The sequence below is a fragment of the Chiloscyllium plagiosum genome, unplaced genomic scaffold (genome assembly GCF_037043375.1).
Source record: "Chiloscyllium plagiosum isolate Xiang-an unplaced genomic scaffold, Cpla_swu_hap1 HiC_scaffold_53X, whole genome shotgun sequence".
Taxonomy (NCBI): domain Eukaryota; kingdom Metazoa; phylum Chordata; class Chondrichthyes; order Orectolobiformes; family Hemiscylliidae; genus Chiloscyllium; species Chiloscyllium plagiosum.
Window position 1 is genome coordinate 9,213,554 of NW_028270191.1, and position 19,248 is coordinate 9,232,801.

The 19,248-nt window shown below is 49.8% G+C and overlaps 1 protein-coding gene across 3 annotated transcripts in view; it reads right to left on the reverse strand.

Annotated features, from left to right (window-relative positions):
- LOC122543431 (beta-1,4 N-acetylgalactosaminyltransferase 1-like) overlaps positions 1–19,248 on the reverse strand; it is a 107,674-nt gene that overhangs the window by 50,814 nt on the left and 37,612 nt on the right. For 2 of the 3 annotated variants that reach the window (XM_087985446.1, XM_087985445.1), the window contains exons 6-7: positions 18,108–18,145; positions 2,734–2,914 (exon numbers count right to left, since the gene is read on the reverse strand). In XM_087985446.1, the coding sequence (XP_087841572.1) occupies positions 2,734–2,914; positions 18,108–18,145 (219 nt within the window). Of the gene's footprint in view, positions 1–2,733; positions 2,915–18,107; positions 18,146–19,248 lie in introns of those variants that run through there. The other variant, XM_087985447.1, reaches the window with a different exon arrangement.

A 19,248-nucleotide genomic window follows, 5' to 3' on the forward strand; every position in this document is an offset into this window, starting at 1 on the left:
AGCAAATTCTGACAAAAAGCCCTACCTTTGCCCAAGAGGGTGTGGTTTGAATTTGCTATCACAAGGAATGGTTATGGTGAAAGGCATGGATGCATTTAACCAGATAAACACATGAGGGAGAAAGGTACTGAAGGATATGTGAGCTAGGTTAGGTGAGGTATGATAAAAGGAGGCACACACAATAATTGGCTCTGATGACCTTTGTTTACAATGAATTCTTTCATGGGGCAAGCCTGTCATTACTACCCATCATTAATTGCCCCCTTGAACTGAGTGGCTCTCTGAGCTATTTGACGGCGGTTAAGAGTCAGCTATATTGGCTGTGGGTCTGGAGTCACATGTAGGGTGGCAGATGTCCTTCCCTAAAAGGACATTCGTGAACCAGATGTGTGCGTTATAACTGTCAATGGTCAACATTACCAAAATAGTTTTTGATTCCTGATTTATTGAATTTCAATTCCACCAGTTGCCCGAGTAGGAAATGAAGCCACCTCCCCCAGCGTATCAGCCTGGGCCTCTGGATTACTAGTGCAATGACACCACAATGCCCCCCCCCCCCCCCCCCCATCTCTTTCTGTGCTGTCAACTGTATAGAAGGTTAAGCAAAGAGTCTCCAACATTTTCTGAGGGAATTCAGACAGCAGAAAAAAATCTAGTACAGACCTAAAACACTTCAGACATGGCACTGTTTTCGCGATAAACAGCACGGAAACAGGCCCTTTGGTCCAACTTGTCCATGCTGACTGGATATCCTGAATTCATCTAGTCCCATTTGCCAGCACTTGGCCCATATCCCTCCAAACCCTTCCTATTCATATACCCATCCAGATGTCTTTTAAATGTTGTAATTGTACCAGCCTCCACCACTTCCTCTGGCAGCTCATTCCATACACGTACCACCCTCTGTGTGAAAAAGTTACCCCTCAGGTCTCTTTTATATCTTTCCCCTCTCACCTCTGCTCTCTAGATTTGGACTCTCCCATCCTGGGGAAAAGGCTATTTACCCCACCCATGCCCCTCATCTTTTAATAAACCTCTAAGGTCACCCCTCCGCCTCAGACACTCCAGGGAAGATAGCCCCAGTCTATTCAGCCTCGTTCTACAGCTCAAACCCTCCAGTAAAACGTTGCAAATCTTTTCTGTTAAATGTGTTTATAACAAAATAACAAAACATATGATAATACTTTGACATGCTGCCCATTCCCTATAAAGGCAGATTTATGAGGAAGAAATATCTTCTGTCTGACTTCAGAATGGCTATTTGCGAATCGACCAATCCAAAGATGCTGGTACCCACCTCTGAAGCAGGTGGGACTTGAACTCAGGGCTGCTCCTTCAGAGGTAGGGATGCTACCACCAAGCCATAAGATCCCCACTTAGCTTCAGATTAAACCATCCCCTCCATTGAGCAGGTCTCTTAATGGAGTAGGCCATGTTAAACACAGCATAACCATGCTCAAGACTGCAGATTACAGAGTCATACAGCACGGAAACCAGCCCTATGCTGACCATAATCCCAAACCAAACTAATCCCACTTGCCTGCTCCTGGCCCATATCCCTCTAAACCTTTCCTATTCACGTACTTATCCAAATATCTTTTAATCTTGTAACTATACTGCATCCACCACTTCCTCAGGAAGTTCATTTCACACACTAACCACTCTCGGTGTTAAAAAATTGCCCATTTAAAAAAAAAATCTTTCTCCTCTCACCTTAAAAATATGACCTCTAGCCTTGAAATCCCCCACCCTAGGGAAGACACACCTACCATTAACCCTACCTATACCCCTCGTGATTTTATAAATCTCTGTAAGGTCACCCCTCAACCTCCTACGCTCCAGTGAAAAACGTCCCAGCCTAATCTTCATCACTTCCATACCCAGCAACATCCAGGTTCTGAACCCTCTCCAGTTTAATGAGACAGTGACCAGAAGTATCGATTTCAGGTTTTGGTCACCTTGCTGTAGGAAGGATGTTATTAAACTGGAAGGAGTGCAGAAGGAATTTACAAGGATGTTACCAAGACTCAAGGGTCTGAGTTATAGGAAGAGGTTGGACAAGCTAGGATCTTTTTCCTTTGCAGAGTAGGGGACTGAGGGGGGACTTTATAGAGCTGGATATGATCATGAGAGGCATGGATAAGGTGAATGCACTCAGTCTTTACCCCAGGGTTGGGGAATCGAGGACTAGAGGGCATCAGTTTAAGGTTAGAGGGGAAAGAATAAAAGGGAACCTGAGGGGCAATGTTTTTACACAGAGGGTGGTACACGGTGGAATGAGCTGCCAGCGGAAGTGGTTGAGATGGGTACATTAACAACATTTAAAAGGGATTTGGACAAATCCATGGGATCGGAAAGGATTAGAAGGATATGGGTCAAGTGCAGGGGAATGGGATTAGCATGGGCGGACATTTTGGTCGGCATGGACCAGTTTGGGTCAAAGGGCCTGTCTCCATGCTGTAGGACTCTATGACTGGACATTGTATTCCAGAAGAGGCCTCACCAACATCCTATACCACCTCGACACGACGCACTAACTCCTGTACTCAAAAGCAAATGAAGGCAAGTGTTCTAAGCAAATAAAAAACAGAAAATCACCACAGAAAAGATACAATGGTGGCAATCTCAATAGTCCTCCAGCCTCCTCCCCGCGCCCCCTTTGACTCTATTCGGCCAACATTGTTAGGTAGCATTCCCCTCCCTCCCCGGTCATGTGACGGTGCAGCGATGTACCTGTGTCGGCCGTGTTGGGGTTGAAGATGGTGTTGCTGTAGGTGACGAACTGCAGTTGCCGGTTCAGGTTGTCGAGGCGAGGGCTCGACAGGGACATGTGCACCTGCCCTTCGCCTTGGATCGTCACCTCGTCCACCTCGGCTGCCACGTCAAAGGTTCCCAGCGTCGCCGTCAGGTTGACCTGTGGAGTTAAAAGAGATGGGTTTGAGCAGAAAATCGGGCAACCGAGGCCGGTTGGTTGAACGCGAGCGGGAAACAAGTCAACGGATGAACTCTGGACGTTGGGGGTCTGTTGAGGAGAGAGCCAGTAGAGATCTGTGAGAGGCAGCTCAGGTCAATTTGAAGGTAGCAGGACATACTGAGAGGACGGTTATTGGAGGTCCACTCAGCTGGTGCTGGGCTACACCCTAGGAGAAGGAATTGGGTCAATTGGGCCCGCATCAGTGTCGAAGGATGAGAGAGAATCCGATTGAAGTGTGCACAATCCTAACAGGGCTGGACAGACTGGATGCAGGGAGCACGTTATCCCCTGGTTGGGTCCAAAACCGGGAGTCGCAGTCATGGGGTAGGCAATTTCGGACTGGAGCTGCGGAGACATCCCTTCACTCCGAGGGTAGGGAATATGCGGAAATCTCATCCACAGAAAGCTGCAGAGGTCAAGCCACAGGAACAAATAAAAAGAGATAGCTAGGTGTTTATATTTTGGAAGGCGTGGAGGGGTAATGGCGAGAAAGTGGGAACATGAGACCGAGATAGGAGGGTCAGCCATGGTCAGGCTTGAATGACCTGCTTTTAACCCCAGGGAATGATACAAAACCATAACCAAGTTCTGGTTAGACGGCAACTGGAGTTTTGTGTCCAGTTCAGACTGAAGGCAAGAGCAAAGAAATGTCTGCCAATCTCAGTCCAAGATGGTCATCCCTTACCCTGAGACTGTCCTCAGGTGTTCCAGGTTCCCAAGTCAATGCTGGGGGGATGGGGGGGGGGGGGGGAAATGGGGGTGGGAATGACCTCTCAGGAGCGACCCTGTTATAGAAACATAGAAAACAGATGCAGAAATAGGCCATTCAATACGATCATGGCTGACCCTGGATCTCAAAGCCGTTCTCTTAGCCCCAAGGGCTTTGACACCTTTCGGCCTCGAGGAATCGATTCCTCTCTGAAGTCTCCGCAGTGATTTGGGTCTCATCTCAGTCCGAAGTGGGCTAATGCAAATCCTGAGACCGCAGCCTCTTGTTCTGGATGGGGAATTATCATCTGCACCTCTATTCTTCACCCAAGGGGTTGTGAATCTGTGGAAGTCCCTGCCCAGTTGAGGCAACCTTGTCGAAGGTTTTTAAAGGCGACGATAGGTAGATTTTTGAATTAAGGGTTATGGTAAGTGGGCAGGTAAATGCAACTGAGGCCACAAAAAGCTCAGCCATGCTTGTATTGAATTGGGGAGCAGGCTCGAAGGGGCCAAATGGCCTACTCCTGTTCCTAGTTCTTCTGCTCTCATTCTGACCATCCCAGTCAGAATTTTAACAAGATCGCCTCTCGAACTGGGGGGGGGGGTGGGGGGCTCAGTGGTTAGCGCTGCTGCCTCCCAGCGCCAGGGATCTGGGTTCAGTTCCAGCCTCGGATGACTGTCTGTGTGGAGTTTGCACGTTCTCCCCTGTGTCTGCGTGGGTTTGGCAAACCTACTGGAGTTTTGTATTGATGCTGTAACTAATAGAACAGATAAGGGGGATCCTAGTAGCAATTAACCCAAAGGTGTGCATTGTAGTAATGAGGAGCACATAAAGGGGCTTCCAGGCAACTTAGATAAGTTGAGCGGGTGGGTAAATATGTACAGCAGAGGTTTCCCACTTTCACAGGACAAACAGAACAGCAGAGTATGATTTAAGTGGCAATAGACTGGCATGTATCAGTGTACATAGAACAGTACAGGCCCTTCAGCCCTCGATGTTGTGCCAACCTTTTAGCCGACTCTGAAAATCCACATACACCACATCCACTAGATCCCCCTTATCTGTTCTATTAGTTACAGGCCAGCTAACCTGCACGGTTCCATTTTTATCCATATATTTATCCAATGACCATTTAAATGCCCTTAAAGTTGGTGAGTCTACTACTGTTGTAGAGAGGTCATTCCACGCCCTTACTACACTACCTCTGACATCTGTCCTATATCTATCGCCCCTTAATTTAAAGCTATGTCCCCTCGTGCTAGCCATCACCATCCAAGGACAGAGGCTCTCACTCTCCACCCTATCTAACCCTCTGATTATCTTATATGTCTCAATTAAGTCACCTCTCAACCACCTTCTCTCTAATGAAAACAGCTTCAAGTCCCTCAGCCTTTCCTCTTAAGGCCTATCCTCCATACCAGGGCAACATCCTAGTAAATCTCCTCTGCACCCTTTCCAAAGCTTCCACATCCTTCCCATAATGTGGTGACCAGAACTGTACGCAATACTCCAAGTGCGGCTGCACCAGAGTTTTGTACAGCTGCAGCGTGACCTCGTGGTTCCGAAACTCCAATCCCTCTATCAATAAAACCTAAACACCCGTATGCTTCCTTAACAACCCTATCAACCTGGGTGGCAACTTTCAGGGATCTATGTATGTGGACACAGAGATCTCTTTGCTTAACTACACTACCAAGAATCTTACCATGACCCCAGTACTCTGTATTCCTGTTTTCTTCTTCCAAAGTGAATCACCTCACCTTTTTCCGCATTAAACTCCATTTGCCACCTCTCAGCCTAGCTCTGCAGCTTATCTATTTCCCTTTGTAACCTGCAATATCTTTCCACACTGTCCACAACCCCCCTAACCTTCGTGTCATTCGCAAATTTACTAACCCATCCTTCTATGCCCTCATCTAGGTCATTTATAAAAATGACAAACAGCAGTGGCCCCAAAACAGATCCTTGTGGTACACCGCTCATAACTGAACTCCAGGATGAACATTTCCCATCAACCACCGCCCTCTGTCTTCTTTCAGAGAGCCAATTTCTGATCCAAACTGCCACATCACCCTCAATCCTATGCCTCTGTATTTTGTGCAAGAGCCTACCATGGGGAACCTGATCAAATGCCTTACTGAAATCCATATATACCACATCAACTGCTTTACCCTCATCCACCTGTTTGGTCACCATCTCAAAGAACTGAATAAGGTTTGTGAGGCACGGCCTACCCTTCACAAAACCGTGTTGATTATCCCTGATCCGCTTAATTCCTTTTTCAAATGATTATAAATCCTATCGCTTATAACCTTTTCCAACACTTTATCCACACCTGAAGTAAGGCTCACTGGTCTATAATTACCAGTGTTATCTGTACTCCCCTTCTTGAACAAGGGAATAACATTTGCTATCCTCCAGTCTTCTGGCACTGTTCCTGGAGACAATGATGGTATAAAGATCAAAGCCAAAGGCTCTGCAATCTCCTCCCTGACTTCTCAGAAAATTCTGGGATAAATCAAATTCAGCCCAGGGGACTGGGCCAGTTTATTACAAACAACAACTGCTGATAATTTCTTTTTTCCCTCAAAAGACATTGGCTTCTCCAGGATTTCGGGAAAATTCTTTAGACGGAGAAGATGAAAGTGGTTGTTAAATAGTTCAGAATCGAATCTACCTCTGTGAGAAGCCTGCTCCTTCCTGCTAAACTCCAGAGAATATTGATCGAGCTGACTCAGTCTCTCACCACAGCACAATCTTCTTATCTCGAGGATTGATCGAGTGAACATTGGATGCCCCACCCCCCGATACAAGTAGATCCCTCCTTAGATACAGAGATCAGAATGTGGCCCCTGTCCCACCCTCCGATACAAGTAGATCCCTCCTTAGACACAGAGATCAGAATGTGGTCCCCGTCCCACCCCCCGATACAAGTAGATCCCTCCTTAGATACAGAGATCAGAATGTGGTCTCCGTCCCACCCCCCGATACAAGTAGATCCCTCCTTAGACACAGAGATCAGAATGTGGTCTCCGTCCCACCCCCCGATACAAGTTGATCCCTCCTTAGATACAGAGATCAGAATGTGGTCCCTGTCCCACCCCCCGATACAAGTAGATCCCTCCTTAGATACAGAGATCAGAATGTGCTCCCCGTCCCACCCCCCAATACAAGTAGATCCCTCCTTAGATACAGAGATCAGAATGTGGTCCCCGTCCCACCCTCCGATACAAGTAGATCCCTCCTTAGACACAGAGATCAGAATGTGGTCTCCGTCCCACCCCCCGATACAAGTAGATCCCTCCTTAGATACAGAGATCAGAATGTGGTCCCCGTCCCACCCTCCGATACAAGTAGATCCCTCCTTAGATACAGAGATCAGAATGTGGTCCCTGTCCCACCCCCCGATACAAGAAGATCCCTCCTTAGATTCAGAGATCAGAATGTGGTCTCCGTCCCACCCCCCGATACAAGTAGATCCCTCCTTAGATACAGAGATCAGAATGTGGTCTCCGTCCCACCCCCCGATACAAGTAGATCCCTCCTTAGATACAGAGATCAGAATGTGGTCCCTGCCCCACCCCCCGATACAAGTAGATCCCTCCTTAGATACAGAGATCAGAATGTGGTCTCCGTCCCACCCCCCGATACAAGTAGATCCCTCCTTAGATACAGAGATCAGAATGTGGTCCCTGTCCCACCCCCCGATACAAGTAGATCCCTCCTTAGTTACAGAGATCAGAATGTGGTCTCCGTCCCACCCTCCGATACAAGTAGATCCCTCCTTAGACACAGAGATCAGAATGTGGTCCCCGTCCCACCCCCGATACAAGTTGATCCCTCCTTAGATACAGAGATCAGAATGTGGTCCCTGTCCAACCCCCGATACAAGTAGATCCCTCCTTAGATACAGAGATCAGAATGTGGTCCCTGTCCCACCCCCCGATACAAGTAGATCCCTCCTTAGATACAGAGATCAGAATGTGGTCCCCGTCCCACCCTCCGATACAAGTAGATCCCTCCTTAGATACAGAGATCAGAATGTGGTCCCCGTCCCACCCCCCGATACAAGTAGATCCCTCCTTAGATACAGAGATCAGAATGTGGTCCCCGTCCCACCCCCCGATACAAGTAGATCCCTCCTTAGACACAGAGATCAGAATGTGGTCTCCGTCCCACCCCCCGTACAAGTAGATCCCTCCTTAGATACAGAGATCAGAATGTGGTCCCCGTCCCACCCCCCGATACAAGTAGATCCCTCCTTAGATACAGAGATCAGAATGTGGTCCCCGTCCCACCCCCCGATACAAGTAGATCCCCCCTTAGATACAGAGATCAGAATGTGGCCCCTGTCCCACCCCCCGATACAAGTAGATCCCTCCTTAGATACAGAGATCAGAATGTGGTCTCCGTCCCACCCCCCGATACAAGTAGATCCCTCCTTAGATACAGAGATCAGAATGTGGTCCCTGTCCCACCCCCCGATATAAGTAGATCCCTCCTTAGATACAGAGATCAGAATGTGGTCCCTGTCCCACCCCAGATACAAGTAGATCCCTCCTTAGATACAGAGATCAGAATGTGGTCCCCGTCCCACCCCAGATACAAGTAGATCCCTCCTTAGATACAGAGATCAGAATGTGGTCTCCGTCCCACCCCCCGATACAAGTTGATCCCTCCTCAGATACAGAGATCAGAATGTGGTCCCTGTCCCACCCCAGATACAAGTAGATCCCTCCTTAGATACAGAGATCAGAATGTGGTCCCCGTCCCACCCCAGACACAAGTAGATCCCTCCTTAGATACAGAGATCAGAATGTGGTCCCCGTCCCACCCCCCGATACAAGTAGATCCCTCCTTAGATACAGAGATCAGAATGTGGTCCCCGTCCCACCCCCCGATACAAGTAGATCCCTCCTTAGATACAGAGATCAGAATGTGGTCCCTGTCCCACTCCCGATACAAGTAGATCCCTCCTTAGATACAGAGATCAGAATGTGGTCCCCGGCCCACCCCCGATACAAGTAGATCCCTCCTTAGATACAGAGATCAGAATGTGGTCCCTGTCCTACCCCCCGATACAAGTTGATCCCTCCTTAGATACAGAGATCAGAATGTGGTCCCCGTCCCACCCCCCGATACAAGTAGATCCCTCCTTAGATACAGAGATCAGAATGTGGTCGCTGTCCCACCCCCCGATACAAGTAGATCCCTCCTTAGATACAGAGATCAGAATGTGGTCTCCGTCCCACCCCCCGATACAAGTAGATCCCTCCTTAGATACAGAGATCAGAATGTGGTCCCTGTCCCACCCCCCGATACAAGTAGATCCCTCCTTAGATACAGAGATCAGAATGTGGTCTCCGTCCCACCCCCCGATACAAGTAGATCCCTCCTTAGACACAGAGATCAGAATGTGGTCTCCGTCCCACCCCCCGATACAAGTTGATCCCTCCTTAGATACAGAGATCAGAATGTGGTCTCCGTCCCACCCCCCGATACAAGTAGATCCCTCCTTAGATACAGAGATCAGAATGTGGTCCCCGTCCCACCCTCCGATACAAGTAGATCCCTCCTTAGACACAGAGATCAGAATGTGGTCTCCGTCCCACCCCCCGATACAAGTAGATCCCTCCTTAGATACAGAGATCAGAATGTGGTCCCCGTCCCACCCCCCGATACATGTAGATCCCTCCTTAGACACAGAGATCAGAATGTGGTCTCCATCCCACCCCCGGTACAAGTAGATCCCTCCTTAGATACAGAGATCAGAATGTGGTCCCCGTCCCACCCCCCGATACAAGTAGATCCCTCCTTAGACACAGAGATCAGAATGTGGTCTCCGTCCCACCCCCGGTACAAGTAGATCCCTCCTTAGATACAGAGATCAGAATGTGGTCCCTGTCCCACCCCCCGATATAAGTAGATCCCTCCTTAGATACAGAGATCAGAATGTGGTCTCCGTCCCACCCCCGGTACAAGTAGATCCCTCCTTAGATACAGAGATCAGAATGTGGTCCCTGTCCCACCCCCCGATACAAGTAGATCCCTCCTTAGATACAGAGATTAGAATGTGGTCCCTGTCCCACCCCCCGATACAAGTAGATCCCTCCTTAGATACAGAGATCAGAATGTGGTCTCCGTCCCACCCCCCGATACAAGTTGATCCCTCCTTAGATACAGAGATCAGAATGTGGTCCCCGTCCCACCCCCCGATACAAGTAGATCCCTCCTTCGACACAGAGATCAGAATGTGGTCTCCGTCCCACCCCCGGTACAAGTAGATCCCTCCTTAGATACAGAGATCAGAAGGTGGTCCCTGTCCCACCCGCCCGATATAAGTAAATCCCTCCTTAGATACAGAGATCAGAATGTGGTCTCCGTCCCACCCCCGGTACAAGTAGATCCCTCCTTAGATACAGAGATCAGAATGTGGTCCCCGTCCCACCCCCCGATACAAGTAGATCCCTCCTTAGATACAGAGATCAGAATGTGGTCCCCGTCCCACCCCGATACAAGTAGATCCCTCCTTAGATACAGAGATCAGAATGTGGTCCCCGTCCCACTCCCCGATACAAGTAGATCCCTCCTTAGATACAGAGATCAGAATGTGGTCCCCGTCCCAACCTCGATACAAGTAGATCCCTCCTTCGATACAGAGATCAGAATGTGGTCTCCGTCCCACCCCCCGATACAAGTAGATCCCTCCTTAGATACAGAGATCAGAATGTGGTCCCTGTCCTACCCCCCGATACAAGTAGATCCCTCCTTAGATACAGAGATCAGAATGTGGTCCCCGTCCCACTCCCCGATACAAGTAGATCCCTCCTTAGATACAGAGATCAGAATGTGGTCCCCGTCCCACCCCCCGATACAAGTAGATCCCTCCTTAGATACAGAGATCAGAATGTGGTCCCTGTCCCACCCCCCGATACAAGTACATCCCTCCTTAGATACAGAGATCAGAATGTGGTCCCTGTCCCACCCCCCGATACAAGTAGATCCCTCCTTAGATACAGAGATCAGAATGTGGTCGCCGTCCCACCCCCCGATACAAGTAGATCCCTCCTTAGATACAGAGATCAGAATGTGGTCCCCGTCCCACCCTCCGATACAAGTACATCCCTCCTTAGATACAGAGATCAGAATGTGGTCTCCGTCCCACCCCCCGATACAAGTAGATCCCTCCTTAGATACAGAGATCAGAATGTGGTCCCTGTCCCACCCCCCGATACAAGTAGATCCCTCCTTAGATACAGAGATCAGAATGTGGTCCCTGTCCCACCCCCGATACAAGTAGATCCCTCCTTAGATACAGAGATCAGAATGTGGTCTCCGTCCCACCCCCGATACAAGTAGATCCCTCCTTAGATACAGAGATCAGAATGTGGTCCCTGTCCCACTCCCGATACAAGTAGATCCCTCCTTAGATACAGAGATCAGAATGTGGTCCCTGTCCCACCACCGATACAAGTAGATCCCTCCTTAGATACAGAGATCAGAATGTGGTCCCTGTCCCACTCCCGATACAAGTAGATCCCTCCTTAGATACAGAGATCAGAATGTGGTCCCTGTCCCACCACCGATACAAGTAGATCCCTCCTTAGATACAGAGATCAGAATGTGGTCCCCGTCCCACCCCCCGATACAAGTAGATCCCTCCTTAGATACAGAGATCAGAATGTGGTCTCCGTCCCACCCCCCGATACAAGTAGATCCCTCCTTAGATACAGAGATCAGAATGTGGTCTCCGTCCCACCCCCCGATACAAGTAGATCCCTCCTTAGATACAGAGATCAGAACGTGGTCCCCGTCCCACCCCCCGATACAAGTAGATCCCTCCTTAGATACAGAGATCAGAATGTGGTCCCCGTCCCACCCCCCGATACAAGTAGATCCCTCCTTAGATACAGAGATCAGAACGTGGTCCCCGTCCCACCCCCCGATACAAGTAGATCCCTCCTTAGATACAGAGATCAGAATGTGGTCCCTGCCCCACCCCCCGATACAAGTAGATCCCTCCTTAGATACAGAGATCAGAATGTGGTCCCCGTCCCACCCCCCCGATACAAGTAGATCCCTCCTTAGATACAGAGATCAGAATGTGGTCCCTGCCCCACCCCCCGATACAAGTAGATCCCTCCTTAGATATAGAGATCAGAATGTGGTCCCCGTCCCACCCCCCCGATACAAGTAGATCCCTCCTTAGATACAGAGATCAGAATGTGGTCCCCGTCCCACCCCCGATACAAGTAGATCCCTCCTTAGATACAGAGATCAGAATGTGGTCCCCGTCCCACCCCCGATACAAGTAGATCCCTCCTTAGATACAGAGATCAGAATGTGGTCCCCGTCCCACCCCCGATACAAGTAGATCCCTCCTTAGATACAGAGATCAGAATGTGGTCCCCGTCCCACCCCCGATACAAGTAGATCCCTCCTTAGATATGGAGGCCAAGCGTGCAGCCATCACTCCCGATGCAGTCTCTCCGAAGCCCTGTACAAAGGAAGGGATGAGCCTCAATCTGCTGGTGAGCTACAATCCTGCCCCGTGGCAACAAAGTCCTTGCCCCTCACCGATAACAATCACAATCTTCACTTTCTGGATTCGGACGAGCCTGCAGTGGGACCTTTGTCAAGAACAGGGGTGTGAAATCGGGGTCTACCGGCTCTGTCGCGCCATTTAATGGCTGATCTGTAACCTACCTCCCTGCTTCCATCTTTGCCTCACATCCCTTGACAAACAGTACATGAGTAGTACAGCATTTGGTCGACCCACCCTGAACCAGTCTCCTTAACAGCACTGTCCCTACACCAGATGGACTGCAACCATTCAAGCTGGCAGGGGGCAATTAGGGACGGGGGCAATAAATACTGGGCCCAGCCATCGATGCCCGTGTCCAATGAAAAAGGAACACTGCTCCAGTTGAAATCAGCACAGTTATGGGTTAATCAATCTCCGCAAATATACAGTGCAGTTGGAGCACTGGGGTGTGGTTGAGACACAAGTGCGGACTGAGAAAGTCAGAGTTGACACACTCCAGTCAAAAGTAAAGGAACCAGGAATGCGACATTCTTGCAATACCTCTGATGAAAAGATACAAATTCCGTCTTCTTGCCTTCTAACAGACGGGTTTGAACAGCTCCCAGGAGGGAGTTACTTTTCAAAGCACCCAGCCAACACTCAAATCAAACAACTACGCCTTGAGCAGGGAGAAAATACAAAAGGTTAGCAGCTCATGTCTTCATCCGAGAAATTACTGTTGCTGATAATTTGGACATTATCAAAACCTTCCCTATAATTCGCAGTGACAGGCCAATTCTCGGCAAACATCCCAACGTGCCTCAAGGGACCATAATCACAAAATAACAGTTGACAACAAGCCACACAGGGAGACATTAGGACAGGTAACCAGACCAAAATGGTCTTCAGGTGGGGGGGAGTGAGGCTGGGAGCTGGTTTGCTGTCAGATGAGGCGACACGGTGGCTCAGTGGTTAGCATGGCTGCCTTCTAGCGCAAGGGACCCAGGTTCGATTCCCGCCTCAGGCAACTGTCTGTGTGGAGTTTGCACATTCTCCCCGTGTCTGTGTGGGTTAGGGTGGATTGGCCGTGCTAAATTGTCCCATAGTGTCCAGGGATGTGTAGGTTAGGGTGGATTGGCCATGCTAAATTGTCCCATAGTGTCCAGGGATGTGCAGGTTAGGGTGGATTGGCCATGTTAAATTGTCCCATAGTGCCCAGGGATGTGCAGGTTAGGGTGGATTGGCCGTGCTAAACTGTCCCATACAGTCCAGGGATGTGCAGGTTAGGGTGGATTGGCCATGTTAAATTGTCCCATAGTGCCCAGGGACGTGCAGGTTAGGGTGGGATTGGCCATGCTAAATTGTCCCATAGTGTCCAGGGATGTCAAGGTTAGGGTGGATTGGCCATGCTACATTGTCCCATAGTGCCCAGGGATGTCAAGGTTAGGGTGGATTGGCCATGCTACATTGTCCCATAGTGTCCAGGGATGTGTAGGTTAGGGTGGATTGGCCATGCTAAATTGTCCCATAGTGTCCAGGGATGTGTAGGTTAGGGTGGATTGGCCATGCTAAATTGTCCCATAGTGCCCAGGGATGTGCAGGTTAGGGTGGATTGGCCATGCTAAATTGTCCCATAGTGTCCAGGGATGTGTAGGTTAGGGTGGATTGGCCATGCTAAATTGTCCCATAGTGTCCAGGGATGTGCAGGTTAGGGTGGATTGGCCATGTTAAATTGTCCCATAGTGCCCAGGGACGTGCAGGTTAGGGTGGATTGGCCGTGCTAAACTGTCCCATACAGTCCAGGGATGTGCAGGTTAGGGTGGATTGGCCATGTTAAATTGTCCCATAGTGCCCAGGGACGTGCAGGTTAGGGTGGGATTGGCCATGCTAAATTGTCCCATAGTGTCCAGGGATGTCAAGGTTAGGGTGGATTGGCCATGCTACATTGTCCCATAGTGCCCAGGGATGTCAAGGTTAGGGTGGATTGGCCATGCTACATTGTCCCATAGTGTCCAGGGATGTGCGGGTTAGGGTGGATTGGCCGTGCTAAACTGTCCCATACAGTCCAGGGATGTGCAGGTTAGGGTGGATTGGCCATGCTACATTGTCCCATAGTGCCCAGGGATGTGCAGGTTAGGGTGGATTGGCCGTGCTAAACTGTCCCATACAGTCCAGGGATGTGCAGGTTAGGGTGGATTGGCCATGTTAAATTGTCCCATAGTGCCCAGGGACGTGCAGGTTAGGGTGGGATTGGCCATGCTAAATTGTCCCATAGTGCCCAGGGATGTCAAGGTTAGAGTGGATTGGCCATGCTAAATTGTCCCATAGTGCCCAAGGATGTGCAGGTTCGGGTGGATTGGCCATGCTAAATTGTCCCATAGTGTCCAGGGATGTGCAGGTTAGGGTAGATTGGCTATGCTAAATTGTCCCATAGTGCCCAGGGATGTGCAGGTTAGGGTGGATTGGCCATGCTAAATTGTCCCATAGTGCCCAGGGATGTGCAGGTTAGGGTGGATTGGTCAGGGGTAAATTGTCCCATAGTGTCCAGGGATGTGCAGGTTAGGGTGGATTGGCAATGCTAAATTGTCCCATAGTGCCCAGGGATGTGTAGGTTAGGGTGGATTGGACATGCTAAATTGTCCCATAGTGCCTAGGGATGTGCAGGTTAGGGGGGATTGGCCATGCTAAATTGTCCCATAGTGCCCAGGGATGTGCAGGTTAGGGTGGATTGGCCATGCTAAATTGTCCCATAGTGCCTAGGGATGTGCAGGTTAGGGTGGATTGGCCGTGCTACATTGCCCCATAGTGCCCAGGGATGTGTCGGTTAGGGTGGATTGGACATGCTAAATTGTCCCATAGTGCCTAGGGATGTGTAGGTTAGGGTGGATTGGACATGCTAAATTGTCCCATAGTGTCCAGGGATGTGCAGGTTAGGGTGGATTGGCCATGCTAAATTGTCCCATAGTGCCCAGGGATGTGCAGGTTAGGGTGGATTGGACATGCTAAATTGTCCCATAGTGCCTAGGGATGTGTAGGTTAGGGTGGATTGGACATGCTAAATTGTCCCATAGTGCCCAGGGATGTGCAGGTTAGGGTGGATTGGACATGCTAAATTGTCCCATAGTGCCTAGGGATGTGCAGGTTAGGGTGGATTGGCCATGCTAAATTGTCCCATAGTGCCCAGGGATGTGCAGGTTAGGGTGGATTGGCCATGCTAAATTGTCCCATAGTGCCCAGGGATGTGCAGGTTAGGGTGGATTGGCCATGCTAAATTGTCCCATAGTGTCCAGGGATGTGCAGGTTAGGGTGGATTGGCCGTGCTAAATTGTCCCATAGTGCCCAGGGATGTGCAGGTTAGGGTGGATTGGCCATGCTAAATTGTCCCATAGTGCCCAGGGATGTGCAGGTTAGGGTGGATTGGCCGTGCTAAATTGTCCCATAGTGCCCAGGGATGTGCAGGTTAGGGGGGATTGGCCGTGCTACATTGCCCCATAGTGCCCAGGGATGTGCAGGTTAGGGGGGATTGGCCATGCTAAATTGTCCCATAGTGCCCAGGGATGTGCAGGTTTGGGTGGATTGGCCGTGCTACATTGCCCCATAGTGCCCAGGGATGTGCAGGTTAGGGGGGATTGGCCATGCTAAATTGTCCCATAGTGCCCAGGGATGTGCAGGTTAGGGTGGATTGGCCATGCTAAACTGTCCCATACTGTCCAGGGATGTGCAGGTTAGGGTGGATTGGCCATGCTAAATTGTCCCATAGTGCCCAGGGATGTGCAGGTTCAGGTGCATTGGCCGTGCTAAATTGTCCCATAGGATCCAGGGATGTGCAGGTTAGGGTGGATTGGCCATGCTAAATTGTCCCATAGTGCCCAGGGATGTGCAGGTTAGGGTAGATTGGCCATGCTAAATTGTCCCATAGTGTCCAGGGATGTGCAGGTTAGGGTGGATTGGCCATGCTAAATTGTCCTGTAGTGTCCAGGGATGTGCAGGTTAGGGTAGATTGGCCATGCTAAATTGTCCCATAGTGCCCAGGGGTGTGTAGGTTAGGGTGGATTGGCCATGCTAAATTGTCCCATAGTGTCCAGGGATGTGCAGGTTAGGGTGGATTGGCCATGCTAAATTGTCCCATAGTGCTCAGGGATGTGCAGGTTAGGGTGGATTGGCCATGCTAAATTGTCCCATAGTGCCCAGGGATGTGCAGGTTAGGGTGCATTGGCCGTGCTAAATTGTCCCATAGTGTCCAGGGATGTGCAGGTTAGGGTGGATTGGCCATGCTAAATTGTCCCATAGTGCCCAGGGATGTGCAGGTTAGGGTGCATTGGCTGTGGTAAATTGTCCCATAGGATCCAGGGATGTGCAGGTTAGGGTGGATTGGCCGTGCTAAATTGTCCCATAGTGTCCAGGGATGTGCAGGTTAGGGTGGATTGGCCATGCTAAATTGTCCCATAGTGTCCAGGGATGTGCAGGTTAGGGTGGATTGGCCATGCTAAATTGTCCCATAGTGCCCAGGGATGTGCAGGTTAAGTGCATTAGTCAGGGTGAAATGTAGAATAATAGGGTTGGGGAAATGGTTTTGGGTGGGATACTCTTCGGAGTGTCGGTGTGGATTTGTTGGGCCAAATGACCTGTTTCTGTCGGGATTCTATGAGCAAACACCGTTCGTTAATATGGGGAGTCAGAAGATGCTTTCAAAGCCCAGAAAATCTCCACAGTTTGGTTTTTCTGTTCCTTGACACAGTGTAACTATTTCATAGATTGGCCACGGAGTGTGGAAAAAAAAAATCACAAGATCTGATTCCGCCCCACAACCCATTTCATGGCTATCTGGGCAGGGGCTGGAAAACACGCACAATCTTTTGATAATGTTCAACTTACGTGCTCTCCCTGTAGGAGCAAGTTCCATAGTCCCACTGCTTATGCCATGGAATTTAATAATAATGACGATATTTCTGCCCCTAGTTTTGGTCACTGATTGAAAGGGACCCATCAGCTCCTTTAAGAGCCACGGTCGGATTAGCTCACAGCCAATGCAAGTTTGACAATTGTGCATTCAGTAACGGGAGGAGATGACACAGTGCACTGACCATCCTCTGCCTCCACATGGACAAAACGACCCCGAGCCCTGCCGTCCCAGGCAGCTCACTACCACCCTCCTTGATTCAGGCTCAAAAATCAACCCCCACTTCCTTTCCCCACCTCCCCCTCCCACCCCCGCAACCCCCACAGCCACTTTTCCCACCTTTGACAGCTGCCCAGCTCAAGTGGCAGCCTTAACGCGAAGGACGTCCTGCGTTTATTTCGCGCTTTGCACAACGGCAGGGCCCTTTCCCGCTGAGGAAGCGCTTTCCTGCACAGGCGGTCAAAGTGCCGAAAAGGCGGCGCCCCCATTTGCGCACAGCAAGATCCCACTCACTTGAAGCTGGCGGATATATCGGTGGAGTGGTTGGTAGGGGGATGTCAGTGCAAGAACAAATCGTGCTGGGGTATGGCTTGACCTCATGTCCAGGGACAACTGACATTCAGCAAATAACGGGTTAACTCTGCAAGTTAACTCCACAACAGACAGGTGTAAGGCAACAGACAGGAGGCCCCTTTGTTACTGCAACTGCAATATTCAACTGTTCAGGTTCACAGAGAAGTAAAGGGATGAAACGGGCTCCATGCAAAGACTCAGAGATGCCAGTGTTGGACTGGGGTGTACAAAGTTAAAAATCCCACAACACCAGGTTATAGTCCAACAGGTTTAATTGGGAGCACACTAGCTTTCAGAGCGACGCTCCACAATCACCTGAAGGAGCAGTGCTCCGAAAGCTAGTGTGCTTCCAATTAAACCTGTTGGACTATAACCTGGTGTTGTGGGATTTTTAACTCCATGTAAAGAGTGCTTGTAGATATCTTACCCGATACAGTTTCCTAGACGGAGCTTGTAAACTTAAACCTGCAAGAAAGAAAACACATTAGGAGGAAGGTCGCATTTTGCTTCACATGAATTTTTTCTTTCCTCTAAACACATGTTCGCGGGAGGTGAGCACCACCTGGGAACGCCACTTTTTTGCCTGTTCCGGGACTGGGACTGGATTAGAATCACATGTCGGCCAGACTAAGCCAGGACCAACAGTCTTCCTTCCTAAGTGGTTTTTATGACAAGTTTGCCTGATGGCAACTGGGGAGGGGCAAACACAATCAAATTCAAAATTCACATCTCGTTCAGGGCAGGACTTCCACTCTCAACCTGTTCTTCCGAATCACAAGGCAGTGAAAGGCACTGAACATGCTCAACTCGTCTTCCATCTGATGAAGGAGCAGCGCTCCGAAAGCTAGTGCTTCCAAATAGACCTGTCGGACTATAACCTGGTGTTGTGTGATTTTTAACTTTGCCCACCCCAGTCCAACACTGGCACTTCCAGTCAAAGACCAGAACCTTCATAAGCAATGAGTATGTTGGCACCTCGAACCTATGCCCTCTAGTTCTGGACTCCCCTACCCTGGGAAACGACTTTGCCTATTTACCCTATCCATATCCCTCATGATTTTGTAAACCTCTATAAGGTCACCCCTCAGCCTCTGACACTCCAGGGAAAACAGCCCCAGCCTATGGGTGGCATGGTGGCACAGTGGTTAGCACGGCTGCCTCACAGCACCAGAGACCTGGGTTCAATTCTCTGGCATGTCTCTGGCCTGGCACTCCAACCACAACGCCATAAACAAACACATAGATCTAGATGCCATCTATCAACCCCTCAGAAAACAAACAGGAAATGACATCACCACAAACCCCAGGAACCCCATCCAGGAGAAAGATATAAAACGAAAGCAGGAGACAACAGCTTCACTTCACTTGGAGGTCGCCACTGATGATGTTACCGAGCCAGGTAATGAAACGTCTGGATATGAAACCTACAGCTCAGCGAGCAAACCTACACCCTAAACCTTAACCTGAGCTACAAACCTTGCAAAAACCACTGAGTTTATTGATCATTCATAAAACTCTACTCCCATTTCTCAGCTTAATTCACCAAACACTGGTGAATTGGGTGTCAA